Source organism: Cibotium barometz, chromosome 39 (genome assembly GCF_041138505.1).
Source record: "Cibotium barometz isolate CiBa-2024 chromosome 39, ASM4113850v1, whole genome shotgun sequence".
Taxonomy (NCBI): domain Eukaryota; kingdom Viridiplantae; phylum Streptophyta; class Polypodiopsida; order Cyatheales; family Cibotiaceae; genus Cibotium; species Cibotium barometz.
In genome coordinates, this window is record NC_141084.1 from 1,615,853 (window position 1) to 1,632,622 (window position 16,770).

General features: G+C 43.5%; 1 protein-coding gene across 12 annotated transcripts in view; it reads left to right on the forward strand.

The window, feature by feature from the left end:
- Positions 1-16,770, forward strand: part of SPK1 (guanyl-nucleotide exchange factor) — a 251,368-nt gene that overhangs the window by 122,068 nt on the left and 112,530 nt on the right. For all 12 annotated transcript variants that reach the window (XM_086778119.1, XM_086778125.1, XM_086778131.1 and 9 more), the window contains 2 exons: positions 2,528-2,565; positions 11,713-11,857. In XM_086778119.1, the coding sequence (XP_086634245.1) occupies positions 2,528-2,565; positions 11,713-11,857 (183 nt within the window). The remainder of the gene's footprint in view (positions 1-2,527; positions 2,566-11,712; positions 11,858-16,770) is intronic.

Here is a 16,770-nt window from a genome sequence, read left to right on the forward strand (position 1 = left end):
TAGCTCCTTGCACTCATCATCATACTACCGATTCTGGGGCATGCTCCCAGATCTATCTGTGTGTGCAATGTGTGTATGATGGGGGAAGCTGTTTGTTGCGGCCGTATGTAGTAGAGATGACAGTTGGGTGGTGAGTGTGTCTAGAGGTGTGAGAGGGGATCCATCTGGAATAGCCCGTCATATACATGATGCTCATATATGTCTGCCAAGTCATGGGTGAAGTAGAAGGTTGTATGCGATGCCTGTGTGGGCTGTGTGGGTGCTGGTGTTGTGGAGCTTGCCAGTGACAGTAAGAGGTACGTGTGATCCGCACCAATAGGACAAGGGGGCATGGTGAAAGATGTCAGTGCTTGTGTGGTCTCCATGGACCCCATGATGTAGTCCAGTGTGCTAAATAACGAGATGGTGTCGCGCTCCCAGCTCAAGTAAGTGATGACCATATGTGGTGTTATCCGGCCCTGTGTCCTCTGACACCCTTTAGGCTCCCGTGTCCTCCACCTCTAGTGTGTGCATCACCTCGGGGTACTCGAAATCATAAATGTCGCACTGTCGGCTTTGTGTCCGTGCATTCAAGTCCCCCATAAGGAGGACTTCCCCCCCAGGTTGGAGTAGTGTATGATCTCATCTGAAAGGGCTGCATATGGTGACTCTCCCAATGGCCATGTGTCCTCCTCGCCTCTACTCATCCTCTGCTGTCATGGCATATCTCGATCCTCTAGGAGAGAAGTAGCATAGAGCAATGTATAACACCTTGTTTGCTCAGAGCTGCAGTCTAATCCACATGTATCTAGCCTCCTGGTCACGTGCTACCACCTGTAGGCGCTTCTGTAGCTCTCGCTTGAAGAGTACTGCAATACCTCCAGGATCCTCTCGATGTGCTCTGCCGTGTGGTCCCCCTGTATGTAAACTCCCACTGATAGCCCTCTACTTTGGGTAGCCCCCTCTCTGGGCTCTAGTGCGTCTGTGTAAGTAGTATGATTTCCCATCCCTCCATGACCTCCTCCATCCTCCCAGGATGTGTCCAAAGTGCTCCATTGCAGTTCGAAATTGCTATGTGTATCTGTGAATCTAGATCCTCCATAGCTGATGTATCATAGGCCGCGTGGCGCTAATCGGTGGCCTTGCCATCGATGATGACACAGCCATCGCGATAGAATGCTCTCATGCCCTCTTTCTGGGCTTGTAGGACTCTCGGCATGCATGTTTTCCCGTGTTCTATGTGCATCCTTGTAAGGTTGTCATCCAAATAGATGGGATCCCCCTGTAATCCTCGTAGAATCACCCTCTTTCTCATGAAGGTGACCCTCTCCATCTCTCCTACAAACTGGAGGATGAGGGCTCGCTTGTGTGTCGAGTCTTTCTCGGCTCTCCATGCTTTAGTGAAGGGGAGAGGGTCCTCTTCCCTACAGCCGAGCTTCATGCATAGAACTGTCCATCTTTCTCGGGAGTGGAGTCGGGAGTGGAGTCTGGCGGGTAGCTCGAAGATGCTCGTGGTGGAAGCATACATTGATGGGTGTTTGGTCCTTTTTAAGGGAAAGTCTTTGTTTGGCGGGTGTTGGTGGGAGGTTTTCCTACATGGGATCAATTGTGATGGAGGAAGCTTGCAGAAGGCCTTTGTGTTTTCTACACCACTTGCCCAGAGAATAGCTGCCATTCATTTATGCATTGTCTAGTTGCTAAACGTGTTTTGGATATTGTCTCCTGAGCTTGGTCGTCCATTGTACACACACATGTTTTGGTTAGGGATTGGGTTTTGGGCAATCTTCTAGGTGCAATAGTGGAGGCTACACTTGTGGATTTGTTTCATTTCTTTAGGTGAATTGGCTTGTGGCATATGTGGATTTGTTTCATTTCTTTAGGTGGATTGGCTTGTGGCATATATGGCTCACCCGAAATGTATCCATCTTCGATGGCGAGTCGGGTATACAGGGCCATATTGGACGAATTCGGGGCTTGCTGTTGTGGCAGCTTTCGGCCATGGCTTCTGCACATGTGATAGGGTGAGAGTTGGCCGCTTCTTGGATTCGGATCATTTGCACAGTTCCATTGTGTGCATAGTTGATAGAGGGTTTTTCCCGGCACCATCATCACTACTTGGGGAAATGTATCAATTGCCTAGACTATCTACTATTTCTGTCGCCCCTCCCCCCTTTTTCTGAGTTTGTTTGTGTTCTAGCCCAGCTGTTGGCCATTAGGCCTGTGTACATTACCTGTGTATAATATTACGTTCTTACCTTTACGGAGAGAGAGAGAGAGAGAGAAATGAAATGTTATATTAACGTCTTCAAAAGGCCAAAGTAGTGACCTATGAGACCAAAGTTACAACCATGTGACATCTGATACACTGTCTGGAAAAGAAAAGAGATAGCCCCACAATACATCAGTAGGGGGGAAGCTAATGCTACTAGTCAAAATGGGGTACATGAGTACATGGATACCTGAATATGGAGAGAGAGAGAGAGAGAGAGAGAGAGAGAGAGAGAGAGAGAGAGACTTATATCAGCTTTGTATTAAAAATGTATCATAGGTTGCAGCTTTTCGTGCAATGGTGAATATTTTAACTAGGTGAGTGTTTGGAGATTTTGAAGGTTTTTCTAAAATTTTCACAGTTAAGAAATGTTCAAATAGGTCTTGGATTTTCTTTGTTTATGTTGTTCTGATGTGCTTGTGCTTTCTTTGGGGTGCTCCATGCTGATGGCATGTGCAAGGTTAAGATGTTTGTGCTCCATTCCTTTTGTTGAACCTGCATTTATTGTTGGGAAGGGATGATCTGAATAGGGATGCCGCAATGTATAGTATAAAGCTTGTCCATACTGTCAAGATTGAACTTTTGTGTTGTGAAGTTTGTAAATGAATTGAAGGGTTACTGTGGCTTGCATTGCAAAGTCAGTTTTTTTTTTTTTTGGCCCTGAAGGAGGGCAGATTTATAGAGCACAGACAATAATAAAAATTAGCGTTCTGAATATGAAGCCCCTCCCTGTTGAGTAATCTTTCTTATGCTTCAGCTCTTATGCTGGGGTCATTTGCACAAGGAAGCTGTAAAATTTATGTGATAATCAGTTTTTTTTGTTGCCTTTCCATGATCTCTCATGTACAGAACTGAGACATGAGCTGCCAATCAGGTGGCTTGAATGAGACGGAAACAGCCGATTAGCATGAATGACGACATTCTTGTTGATAGTCTGTTGTATGGAATCTTTAAAAACTTACTTTAAGAAGGATTTAGTGCTACGATTCACAAATAGTTCATGCACTTCAAGACCTGTAGCCTTGGTATTCTATAGAATGAGATTGTGTTGTCCAAATTTCGCGAAATGGCGATGGCCGGGAAGCTACTTATCTACCTAGGAATGACGGTTGTATGTCCTTATGGTTGTATATGTCTTTTGCATCACAAGAACATTGAATTTTTTAGAAAGTTAATATGTGCATGTGAATGTATGGAAGTGATGTTTTCTTTTAAGTGCATTCCCTTATGTTGTAGCGTTTACAAGGAATGCATAGGTAAAGAAGGCAAAATTTCTGTGTGTTTTGAAGTCCAGCAAGATTTTACCTCTAGAGATTAGTAAGAAACTACATATAACATAAGCAGCGGCTAGTTTAGTTAATTTACATGAGAAGAAGTTATTTGACAAGAAATCTCAAGATGAGACTAGGCCATAGGAGATCTTTCAGAAGCTGTAGAATTTTCAGTGCTCCCAAGTACAATGCCATTAAGAAAGAGATGGGATGAGGGTATGAGGATGGGAGGAAGCCTAGTTTGTAGGCATATGCTCACTTATGGTAGTGCTATGTGTGAACAGTGCTTAACCAAGGGCATTTTTTCCCATGTGGTTTTCCCCCTTGGATATCAAGTGTGAAAGGACACTCTACATATAATATTTTGTACTTCTATATTATATGGATGTGACACACATGCAAGGGTTGACTTGCATTTTGTGGCTACCACACTTTTGGCTCTCTCTCTCTCTCTCTCTCATTTCTGTGTGAGCTTCTTCTTCCTGCACCTAACCCTAATGTGCAGGTTTCTGTGTGTGTGAGTGTGTGAGTCCAACATCAACAATTGGTATCAGAGCTGGGGGCTGCCTATGGAGTTCTGTCCCTGAAATCTGCAGCAAACTATGAGTTTCCGTCCGACAACTGTGAAATTCGGTCGCCTGCACAGTTTCGTCCGCCGTCGAAAACAGTCCGTCCATCGCTCTCAGTTTTCCGTTGACGCAGGGGTTGCGTTCGTCTCTAGTCCGCTCAAAGCCGGCGGCGTTAGTGCGGGGAGGACCACCACCGCTCAGCATTCAGTCGGCACCTCCCACCCAGCCGGCCGGGCTAGTGCCCAGCAAAGCGCTGGCGCCCATTTTCGTCTCCTGGCCAGCGGCAGCTTCCGTTTGCACAGTTTCGGATGCCACTCCCTGCAGGTCACTCCATTCCAGCGCGTGTAGTTCCAGACGCCACTCCCCGCGGGTCACTTCATTCCGGCACGTACTTCTGCAGCGCCTACTTTTGGCAGTTTCGCCTTCGTTGCACAGTCTGGCGTCGCCGCATGTGCGTCTCTTGAACCGGTTCCATCCAGCCCTCCCGTTCCCGTCGAACAAGCGGTTCCGTCTTGACGCTGGCCTACACCCCGCTTGCTTGTCCCCTCTGACAGTGCCCAGCACTAGTGCGCCTTCTGAACCTACAGGCGCACGTCCACTACAGGCTGTCCCGCCACTTGTACTTCCCACGTGGGCCAGCTTCAGAGTCCCAACACACCTGCTGCCTGTACTTACCTGCGCTGGCTAGCTTCTGTACTGCCACCCGTACTGTCCACGCCTGCAGGTACGCATTAATTCAGATTTTTATTGAATTATTTTTTTCAAAAAAAAAAAAAACAGCTTGTCGCACATGTATACACATTGTGTGTAATTGGACAATTTGGTGCAAGTTTACACTTGCTTTAGTTTGTAGGCAAAAATTTGCACAGGACATTTGGTTGCACTGGTAGTGCACATTGGTGCTTGGTCTGCCTGCAGGTATATTTTGTTGACATGGCTCAAAATGCTACAGATATATTTGGTGTGCTCACCCAGGAGGACAAGTTGGATGGATCTAACTACTCCGTCTGGAGTTTCATGATCCGTAATTTGCTGGTAGCCAAAGGGCTTTGGGGCATCGTGTGTGGTGATGACACACAGCTACTTGTTGGACAGCCAGCCACGCCTCAAAGGGGAGGTGCTCAAAGAGCTCCTGAGGTAGAACCTTCTCCCACACAAGAGCAGAAGAGATGGGACCTTTAGGGATGCATAGGCCATGGCATTGATAGCCCTTTCAGTGAAAAGGACTATTATTCCGCACATTCGTTCTTGCAAGACATCAAAGCTTGCATGGGACAGATTGGAAGCAATGTATCAGGTACGCAACAAGGCAAGAGTTGCATACTTGAAGAGGCAATTGGATCTTCTTTCTATGGATGAGGGTGACTCCATGGCAGATCATCTCACCAAAGTGAAAGGTATTCTTCCTTGAAAGGAAGTAGCACAAATACCCAAGAGTACTAGGGGTCAAAGATGGGCCAATCTTCAATGCTCCAAAGCTTTGTTCTTTGAATCTTTAAATCCCAACACTGTAGATGTGACCACTGGAAATGCCAGCCCAACTGAGAAAGCAGCCTAATCAACGCATATGCTAATGACCCAGGTCAGCCACATGTGCAATTTCGAAAACACATACATGTGCTGTGTTTGCAGTTCAATAGATCAGACATCATGTACAGAAGTTGGGCAGCAGGTGCAGAGATCGTACAGGCCGCAGCAGGTACAGATATGGTACAGACAGCAGGTACACAAGTCAGGCAGCATATGCAGGTACTGTACGGACGATATCAGCAACTTGCAAGTATGGGTGCTGTACAGATGGCTGCACCAGGTATGGAGCTGTATGGGCAGTGGTTGCAGAAACTGATACGGTATGGGCAGCAAGGAACAGGTCGTACCTTATCCGTACAGAGTGTGTAAAGTGAGGACAGGGTCATGTGTTGGAGGTTGACCCCTTTGGTAGGGGTGGTTAGCCAGCATGCACACCCTGCCACCCATGCATAGTGGTGGTGCCAAGTGTTTGGCACTCCCACGCCATGTGGCTGGGTGCCCATAGACTGGTAGGGTGGACATATTTACAACCTACAAAAGCCGTAAAAGGCAGAAAGCTAGTCCCAAACAAGGCCCTAATGCACTTTTAGAAGCATTAAATCTAAGCAATGTCCACGCTGGAAAGCAGGTTCATATATTCATGTCATTTGTCCAATGTAAAAACCATAATTGTGGGAGTATCTATTCATAATCAAATTGTAGTATCTATTCACTCAAATTGTTGTCTCTATTCACTCAAATTGTTGTAGTTGTATTAATTAAATGCCATTGACTAATACAACCTGAGTACATGAGCCCTCCTCGTGTCCTCCTACTCCTACTCCCTGTACTTGCCCTTGAGGCCTTTTATAGAGAATTGTGAGACCTTAAATAGAAAGGACATGGGTGAATGCATGCAAATAGAAAGGGCGAGGGGGGTCATCATTTCTTTGATTTTTTCAAGCATTAATAATTACATACTAAAATAAAACCTTAGAAAAACACACTTATTCTTGAAAAACTCACAGAATACATTTAATGGAAATGCAAAACAGTAATTTGGTGGCCTATTATGCACAATGTAAAAAGCAGTGTTATTTCTGCAAACTCCATCTTACAATCGTGTACACCAAATCGCATTGATTCAGGCTTTGGTGTATACTGCTTTGTGCCGTTCCAAGAGTAAACCAGTGTGGGAATCCAGTGAAGTCCTCAAAACGCTCACACCATGGAGTCTGTTCGATCATTCATACACATGGTTCACATGTGGAGTTCTATGGTTGACCATAGCCATGAGCCTGGAACACAGCTCATGAGGTCTTGTTGAATAAGTCTCTGCCAATAATCTTAGAGGATTAATGTCTAGATCATGACACTTGCCTGACCGACGCCCCCCCCCCCCCTAACACACACACATACACGCACACACATTTTTTTTTTCATTGCTGGTGTGTGAAAATTACTTCAAGAAACGTTTCACACACACACACACACCCCAGCAATGAACTGCCACATCAGCTCGTGGATGAGGCCACGTAGCCTGTTGAGGCACGGACGCATGGCTAGCTTGTTGGATGTGATGAGAAAGTGTGCAAGGTGCGTGGCACGTTACCTGGATAGGAAGATCAGGATACTGTGACTGCAGTGTGAAAGGTACATGGACCTTTTTACTTGAGCAGTAAAAAATGTTATAAAAAAAGATAATATGAGTCCCAATGGGCATTACCTGCAAGGAAGGAGAGAACGAGTGGCCTTCTTGGTGGGTAAGGAGAGCGCAGGAAAGCCTTTATAAGGATTGTAGAAAGGAGGAGATCTGTGTGGAAAGAAATGAATGCAGAGGAGTCTGCTTATAGCAGAGCATGCTGCAGAGGAGCCTCGCTGAGTTAATGAGAATTCCGAGAGGGCCTTTAAAATCTCTGTGAGCATATTTATGAGACTCTGGGTTTCTTCCCATCATGTGTATATGTTTTCAATAGCTGCGTGTCTGTGAGTGACACTGTGAGAACATACACAAGCGCTGCACATCTTCCTGTGTGGGAGGGGCTGTGTGATGACGAGTTATTGTGTTGAGGTTGTGTTACAAAGATAAAGATGAAGGCTTTATCATAGCCTTGGTCCATGAAGCAGCAGACGGTTGGTTGTCATCATCAACAAGGTGACATTTGGAGTTCATGAAGCCCTTGAGGGAGGCAACCAAGTTAAACTCTTCAATACGGGTAGCAGAGAGAGAGAGCCTTTGAGGGAGGCAACCAAGTTAAACTCTTCAATACGGGTAGCAGAGAGAGAGAGCCTGGCTTTTTGGGATGGTGGTGATTGTATTGCAGGCACAGATTGTCAATGTGGAAAGTTGTCACTGAAGGTTGGGCTGGTGCAGAAACCAAGGTAGTTGAAGTTTGAAGAAGTCGTTATTGCAATACTGGATTACAGGTCCATTAAGCAAAGGTTATTAACCTTAGATAGTATAAGACACTGTGCAACAAAAGTGGTAGCCCAGCAGAGCAAGGTGCTGACTTGGCAGGGCTGAGTCAACCTTCTTTTTACCGCACCCCCTTCCCCTTCCCCTTCCCCTTCCCCTCCCCCTCCCCCCCTCCTCCCCCTTTTTTTTCCTCTTCCTGGGTGCCCTCACTCTGCAGCCAACACGCCGGTGGTAGGATAATTCTTAAGCTTTAGAAGATAACACCTTTGGAGTGTGCCACCAGGAAGCTTCCGTTCCATTTACTTAGGTTGTAAAACTTCGTGAAGCTCATCCATTTCCAGTGGGTCTTTTGAAACTTAGTCCATAGGCTTGGATCCCATAAATCTTTTCACCCAACTCACATGAAAAATCATTATGTATTTTCCAATTCTCTGGTAGTTGTGCAAGCCTAAAAGCCATATCATTGATATTTTGGATGGTACCAATTCTTTGAACTTGAGTTAAACAGGGGAGAGCCTCTTGCCTGTCACTTAAAGATGAGAAGCCTAACCCCACTGCTTGCGGGGATTTACTTAACTATGGAAGAGTCGCATTCCCCGGCTAGCTTTTTGAAATTCGAGTAAAACCCAATCATCCTCTTTTAAATCCATGCTTGAATAGGGTTTGGATCTCACTGTGGGGCAGAAGGGGTTTCTCAAAACACTCGACCATTAATGCAATTAAACACTTAAATTGGCCACAAGCTTAAACATATGCCGCTTAATTCCACAAAACTGTAAAAGAGAGATGTCCAGATCTGCGGGCACACTACAGAGGGTGGAATTGGCTGGCCCTCCCCCAATCCCCTCTTCGAGTATTTTAGGACCCAAGGAGAAAAATATCATCTACAAGCTTTGGGGGAGCTCATACTCCACATTTATCCACATACAACCATGGCTAGTTCATATACACGGGCTGTCATCAAAAAGTCCCATGAAAATGCTAAGAATATGTATATTCTGTGTAGATACTTACCAACACAGCTTATCCAATAGCCCACATAGCTGTCCAAAAACCCATATGGCTGAATCATAAGTCCATAAAGCTGTCCATAAGCCAATATGGCTGAATCATAAGCCCATAAGGCTGTCCATGAACTCATATGCTGAGATACAATAGCCCATGGCAGTTGGCCATTTACTCCACCCTGCGATTGATCTCTCTCGGCTAATTTCCGAATCGAAATTTCTAGCATGGAAATTTATGCAGTAAATAGATGGGCTTTCCTCCCACCAGTTCCTCATAGCTATCACTACGGACTAAATCTACGTGGCAGAAAACAAGAGCGTTGCGTTGCAACGAACCAGTAAGCGTGGCAGAATACGAATGGCTATAAAGGATAGATAAGTAAGGATGGATAGGTAGCGATAAGTCGTGGGGCGACAAGTGCCCAATGGTTCGAATACATTTCCAATTGCTGTAGCAAGTGCCCAATGGCTGTCCATATATAACGAATTAAAAAGACAAATGCCCAATGGCTGAAAATCATAACAAAATGATCAAATACCCTTGCCTCTAAGATTTCTTTCGTGATGAAGCCTTAAAAAAACAGTCTCCAATAGGCAATATCATTCCCAAAGCTTGTAGTTTCCAAATATTTAGACGTCGTGGTGTCCATTAGACTCCTTTCATACTGGGAAATGTCTAGGTTGGCGACAATTTTTATTCGCAGCTTTCTAATGCAGTCCTTGACACTACCCAAGGGCTATTCGCACTTGTGCAAATGCAATATCCAAGTCTTGCACATACTCATTTGGTGCAAATATTTTATGCTTTGTGTGAAAAATAGGTGGTGGTGCCACGTTGCCAGACACAATCTCAAAAGGTACCTTGCTAGTAGATGCATTATTGTTGTATGCAAATTTCACAAATGGTAAATATTTCTTTTATGCTCATTTCAGCTTTAGCGTTAGCCAATTCAGAAGAGATTGTGGGAAAGTGTTGCCATGGACTTCATTACGGATTTGTGTATAACACTATTTGGAAATGCCGTTGTATGGACTATTGTAGACAGGTTTAGCAAGCAAGCACATTTCATTTCCGTTTAAAAGCTAAGCATATGTGGTGGCTAAAGTATTTTGCATCTTGGCATGCCCAAGTCGATTGTAAGGGACAAAGATCTTATGGAAGATTATAAAAGCTGAGTATATGAGGTGGCTTAAGTCTTATTGCATCCTGGCATGCCTAAGTCTATTGTAGGGGACATAGATCTTAGGATCGTCAATTTATTTTGGAGAGCTTTAGCATAAGGTTTCTCTATTTCTATAGCCTCTTGATGGCTGTATTGAGCTGTACCAGCTGAATGGAGGACTGTACTTGTTGTTTTAGATTCTGTATCTGCTATACCAGCCCATGTACTTGCTGTACCGGCTGAATGGAGGGCTGTACTTGCTATTTTAGATTTTGTACTTGTTGTACCAGCCCATGTTATTGTTGTACTCGTTGAATGGAGAGCTGCATTTGTTGCTATACCATCTCTATTGCATGAAGACGTGTGGTTTTCGGAAAAAAATTAGTACCCACACGGAGGTATATGGATTATATTGTTCGCTTATCATTTCTACATGGGCTGTGTTATGGCATTTGTATATGGATAATCCGGCAATCTCCCATGGGGAGAGTAAGGCCCTCAAAGCTTGTTCATGATATTTTCTCCTTGGGTAATAAAATACTCCAAGGGGAAGAAAAGGGGGGGGGGGGGTGTGTCGGCCCATTCTAGCTCTATGCGGTGTCATCTCGCTTTTATAATTTTGTGGATCAAGTGTCATATGTTTAAGGTTGTGGCCAATTTCAGTGTTTTGCGAAATCCCTGAGCCCTCCGGAAGTTACAGTTGGGTGTCCATACACTTGGTAGGGTGGATGTTTACCCTTGCCACACCCTTTTCCAAGTTGGGGTGGTGATCACACCTACATGTAAGCATGCCCACACATATGAGAGGTTGTTTCGTTAAATAACAGTTTATATACCTTAGAACCATTGATAAGCTTGGCTTGAAGATCCATGTAATGATTATCAAGCTAGAAGGCTAACCCTATTAGACAAATGATCACTAACGAGGTTACCATCATGAACATGACATACATCTACAGTAGAGGTTTAGATTTAAGTTTACTTCAAGATTCCCTTGAGACACACCTATAGGAGTGTTTGGTAGGAGGCCTTTATTTTTTGTACCAATAGTGTTGGTGTGGTTTAAGTGCCGCTGTGGTTTATTTGACATCCCAGCGGCTAAGGGTTTTTGAACAGTCAGCAAGTTTTGGGTCAGGCATTTGTCAATATTTAGCATGTAGGACTTTATAGTCGAATCTTACCAAAATGTTAGAATGTTAGCTTTTTCTTTTTATTGGCAACACTTTTAGAGCTGTGACAAGAAGCTTGTTTTGGGAGCTTAACATAACTAAGCCTCTAGAACTCTTCCTGTATGGGCCATTTTTCATTGAGTATCAGGAAAATTGGTAAGCCTTTGATTGTATTTTAGTTGGTTTTACTGCAAAGCAAGTTACCAATCTAGAGCACAAATTGTATTGAGGTTTATATTGGGTTTTGTAGTGGCACAATATCTGGTGTCACTACTGTTGCATACTTTCCTGGTCATATTTTTGTGTTCGGCAGTTTTGTATTGTAAGTGATTGTGTTCTATTGAAGAAACTTTTTTACAGGGTGCAGCAAGAATCATCTGATGGAGCCGAGAGGAATCGATTTCTTGTACAATACATAGATTACCTATTTGATGACTTTGGTGGTCGGCAACTTCCCGTTTATCCCGGGCTTTGTACAGTGTGGGGAAGCTTAGCCCGAAGCAAGGTGTGTGTTTCATCTTTCTTTTTTTTAATGGAAGGGAAATTTGTCTTTTAATGGAAGGGAAATTTGGATTACAATATCCTGTGCAGGAGTGATGAAAGCTTGTCAAAGCACTACGATCAAAGCTTTTTTAGCATGTGGATGTAGGAGGGGAGATATTGGAAAAACATTGATGCTGCCTTGTGCAAAGAGGAAATTATTTAGGAAATATGCATGATTTGAGTTTAATTTTGAGAGGCATTCATACTTTTTACATTGAAGAATGGTGGTTTTGTTTTCAAAACTTTGGAGAGAGCAGTGGGCTTCCAATCCACCGTATTGCCATGTAAGAATGTGGCGCCAAGTGGTAGGCAGCGCCTTAGAACTTGGCACAGATATGAACACACTTGGTGGGTGGCCATGGGGGTATTGTCCACATGCTACTCATAAATGGGGCACCAACAATATCGTGTACGTCCTTCACTTACAAAAGGGGTGCCTGGTTAAATAGCTTGTCTGACGGCATTTTTAATTTTGTGCCTTGTATTTCTTGTAGTGTGTTCTTGCTAGATTCACATTAACCATGAAACCTAAGTAATAAAATGGGCCTTAGGGTTATAACACACCCCTGACCCTGTGGACATTTACAGGCATTGAAAGCAAGGCAATGCCTACGCTAGAAAACAGGTTCACGTGTGCAAGTCATGCCCCCATGTAAACAGGCTTCTTGCTAATGCCCTGTTGACAAGACAATCTCATATCTACCAACTGTTTCCTAGCCAAAAGTTGCGGAAACTTCGTTTTGTGGGAGCATCTGTTTGGGTTTCTGTTTCGCCGTTTCCTAATCTCACCTTAGAATTTCCTTACTATTTTTTTGTGCAAAGTTTTGATTTTTCCGAAGTTTCCTTATTATTTCTATCAAATAATGATCCATCCCAAGTTTCTCCTCTATTGCGCTTAACTTTTTTCACATATCTATTTACATGTACTATATAAAGTCAAAGACATGCCGTTTCCATTTCCTAGTTTCAAGCTGTTTCCGTTGCGATATCATTCGCTTCCAGTGCCATTTCTGTTGCATGCAACTATGGGACATACATCCTAGTTCCTCTCCATTGGTATCCACCTTAGCATGGGAGTCCAGCCAATCAAGGGGTTTAAACCTAAATATGGATAACCATCAAATATCTATAAGCATCTCTCATACCAATGGTGGAAATTCTATGAGCATGTCTCACAGCCATTGATCACAGGGATTATGTCCAATTGGTGACAGTGGGGTGTCAGGAAGATTGTTACAGGCCTTCGTTACGGTTGTGGCACAAGTACTTAGCTTATCTTCAAGAAAACAACAAATTCATGCATAAAACCTTGAGAAAATCTGCAAATAAACAAAAGAGAGAGAGTAGAGAGAGAAGACACCACACTAGGAGTGGGAATAGCCTTGGGCCGACAGTCCCCCCCCCCCCCCCCCCCCCCCCCCCCCCCCCCTCTCTTCTCTCCGAGCTATATTAGATAAAACCCCTTGGAGGAGTCTTGAGTACAAGTTCTTGGAGCTAGAGAGCTCCCTTGGCTTTTTACATGTCTCTACATTGAGAGAGTGGCTGAATTTAGAGTTCTTGCCGAAAAGCACTTGAGAAAAGCCCTTTATATCTCACTTATAGCCCAAAAAACATCTTTTTAATAGTAAAATCTCTTCTCTTTTTAGTATTGAGATAGCTTTTAATCTTTTGCTTCCCAAAAGCTAGTCGCATCATTCGAAGCCTTTAAGGTGGGCCTTCGCTCGTATCCTGCCACATGGCAATATCACATTAGCATTGCCACATTATCTACCCCACATCATCTATGTGACGTCACTTTTTTTGTTATTTTTTTTCAATTATTATCATTATTATTATATTTTTGGCATTGTGTGGTGTTTTTGCATGTGAGCAACCTGTATTTTGATGCTTTGGTAACATCACCCCAAGATCAACATGCACCTGTTATATGTGAGAAGACACGAACACGTGCACACATGGGTGTAACCGGGAGTCCTCGACCCTCAGCACACATACACAAATATGCTAACAAGCATAAATCAAATGAACAAATGAATGCACAAAAAGTTCCTTGGTTTTGATACCAATTTCTTGGTTTTTACATGAGTTCCTATTGGAGTCCAACTACCCATGTCAGTGTTTGACTATGGTAGACTAACAATATTCATATCCATGTACTGAGTTTCGAATTCCTTCACTGATAAAGAGTGCCTTCATGAGATTGCTAGTTCCATGATTCTTGTACAAAAGATTTAGTGTTGTTCAATCTTAGAGTTACTTCTTTTGGATACAACTTGGACATGAACCCTCGAGTTCTATTATACTTAATTCTCTGCAGGGGAATATAAACCTTGAGCATTCTACTTTGTTGCTGATTCCTTGGATGTCAAAATACAAAGGCCAGTGACATCCCCTTGGCTTCTAATCAATCGTCCTCAACTCAAAAGCTTCTTGATATGCTGTAAAACCTGTGGATACTCCACAAAGAAGTTTTCATCCACCCACTTGGTATCCATAGCCGAATAATTCTCTTGATAAGGTACTTTCTAGTAACCTTGCCATCCAATCCCCTTCTTTCCTTACGAAAGACAATCTACTCTGGTTGAAGAAGTTGCTCTAGCTCTTCAACTTCACGTGGATCCTTGTTCATCACTGGTTCCGAAGGTTCAGGTCCCTTACAAGCTCTTAGGAGACTCACATGAAAAGCATTGGAAATTGTCCAATGATTGGATAATGCTAGTGTGAAAGCCACATCGTTGATCTTTTGGAATCTTTGGAAAGGTCCATAGTACCTATTGGACAACTTAGGATAAACTTTCTCTTTGCCCTTCTGCTTTCCATGCCTTACTTTCTCAAACTTCAATAATATGGAATCACCTTCCTTGCACTCCACCGCCCTTCTATGCTTATCCGCATTCTTTTTCTGCTTAGTCCTTGATCTCTCTATGGCTGCCTGCATGTGTGCAAAAGCCGTATTCAAATCTCTCACATATCTATTGCAAAGATCGCATCGTTAGTTCTTAGAAGTGGTGGTAGTACAACTTTGCCTTTCCTATGGAACTATGCATTGTATTGTTGTAGGCAAACTTTACTAGTGGAAGATACTTCTCCCACTCTGTTTTTTGTTTTGCCACATACATAGTTTCCACGAGTTTCGGAAACGGGGGTGCGGAGCACGGCGGGAAACGGAGTTTCGGAGTTTCGGCCTTCGGGAAGAAACGGGGAAACGGAGTTTCGGTTTTAGGGTTTAATACATACATATATAATTAATAAAAACATTACAAAAGCTTGAAAAATACATCTTTGCTTAAGTTCAATGTCAAAGACTCAAATGGTAGATCAAAATTCAGAAATGACAACTGTAGGCTCAAGGCTCAAGCCTCAAAAGAGTCAATACAAAACAAGATCCATCATCCATCATCCATCATCCATAATCCATAATCCATATGTATAGACTATAGTAGGTGGAGGCCCCAAGTAGAGAGGTAGAGGGCGTGGTAGAGGGCTGATGTGGAGGTAGAGGAGTAGAGGGCAAGGTAGATGGGTAGAGCAGCTCCAAACAGGCGGCGGAAAGAAGGCGCAAAATGCCGGCGAAGAGAGCACGCGGGTTTCTAAACCCTGGAAAAAATAAAACTTGGAAACGCCGTTTCCGTTTTTGGAAACGTTTCCGAAACGTTTCCAACGTTTCGGTGGTCCAGAAACGCCGTTTCTGGAAACTATGGCCACATAGCACTTTAACAAATTTAGTATGGCTGAATTTGCCGTCTCACTCTGGCCATCCGTCTGTGGACGATAGGAGGAAGAAAAATCCGATTTCGTCTTCATATTATCAAACAATGTCCTCCAAAGAAATTGGTGGTCCTAGGATCTTGATCACCAAGAATAGATTTTGGCATTCCATGATGTTTGCACACTTGTGCGAGAAAAATCCTTGCCATGTGGTTTGCCTTGATGGTCTTCCTCACTGGAATGAAATGAGCTTGCTTATTGAACCTATCCACAATGGTCCAAATACCTTCATTCTCAAACTTTGTCTTTGGCAGGTCAAAAACGATGTCCATTGCTATACTTTCTCATGGCGTCTCGGGCACGGATAGAGGCATAAGCATTCTTGGAGTCTTTTGATGATTATACTTGACCTTTTGACAAGTGAAGCACTTGGATGCATACTTGTCAATATCCTTTCTCATGCTAGGCCAATAGAAGTATCTTTCCAATGCCCGCGTAGTATAAGAAATACCTTTATGCCCTGCATAAGGTGGTGCATGTGACTCCTCAATCACTGTTTGCCTCAAAAACTTGGTTACGCATAGCCGTGTATCCATAATCAAATATCCCTCTTTCAAGGTATAGTGATAAAGTGTGTGACCATCCTCTAGCTTCTGCATAATCCGACCAAAGTGCTTATCATGCACATAGTGATCTCTCAGGGAATCCAACTGTCGATGATAGGCAATGGTCACGTGAATGTACGTGTGGTCTCTTGAATAGAGCATTTGCTACCACATTCTTCTTTCCAAGTGTGTGCATAATTTGGGAATGAAATATAGATAAAAACTTTGTCCATCTCTTATGTTACTCAGAAAGCTTAGTTTGGGTCAAAAAATGTCTCAAACTTTGATGATCCGTCTTCACTATGAAATCAGCCCCAAGCAAATAATGCTTGAATGAATTAAGGGCATGAATCATAGCTAGTTTGTTCTTTCTCACTTATGTTACTCAGAAAGCTTAGTTTGGGTCAAAAAATGACTTTGATGATCCGTCTTCACCATGAAATCAGCCCCAAGCAAATAATGCTTCAATGAATTAAGGGCATGAATCATAGCTAGTTTGTTTTTTTGCTTTGTTGGGTCCATCTGCACTCCTTCCTTAGATAACCATATGTCCAAAGTAGCA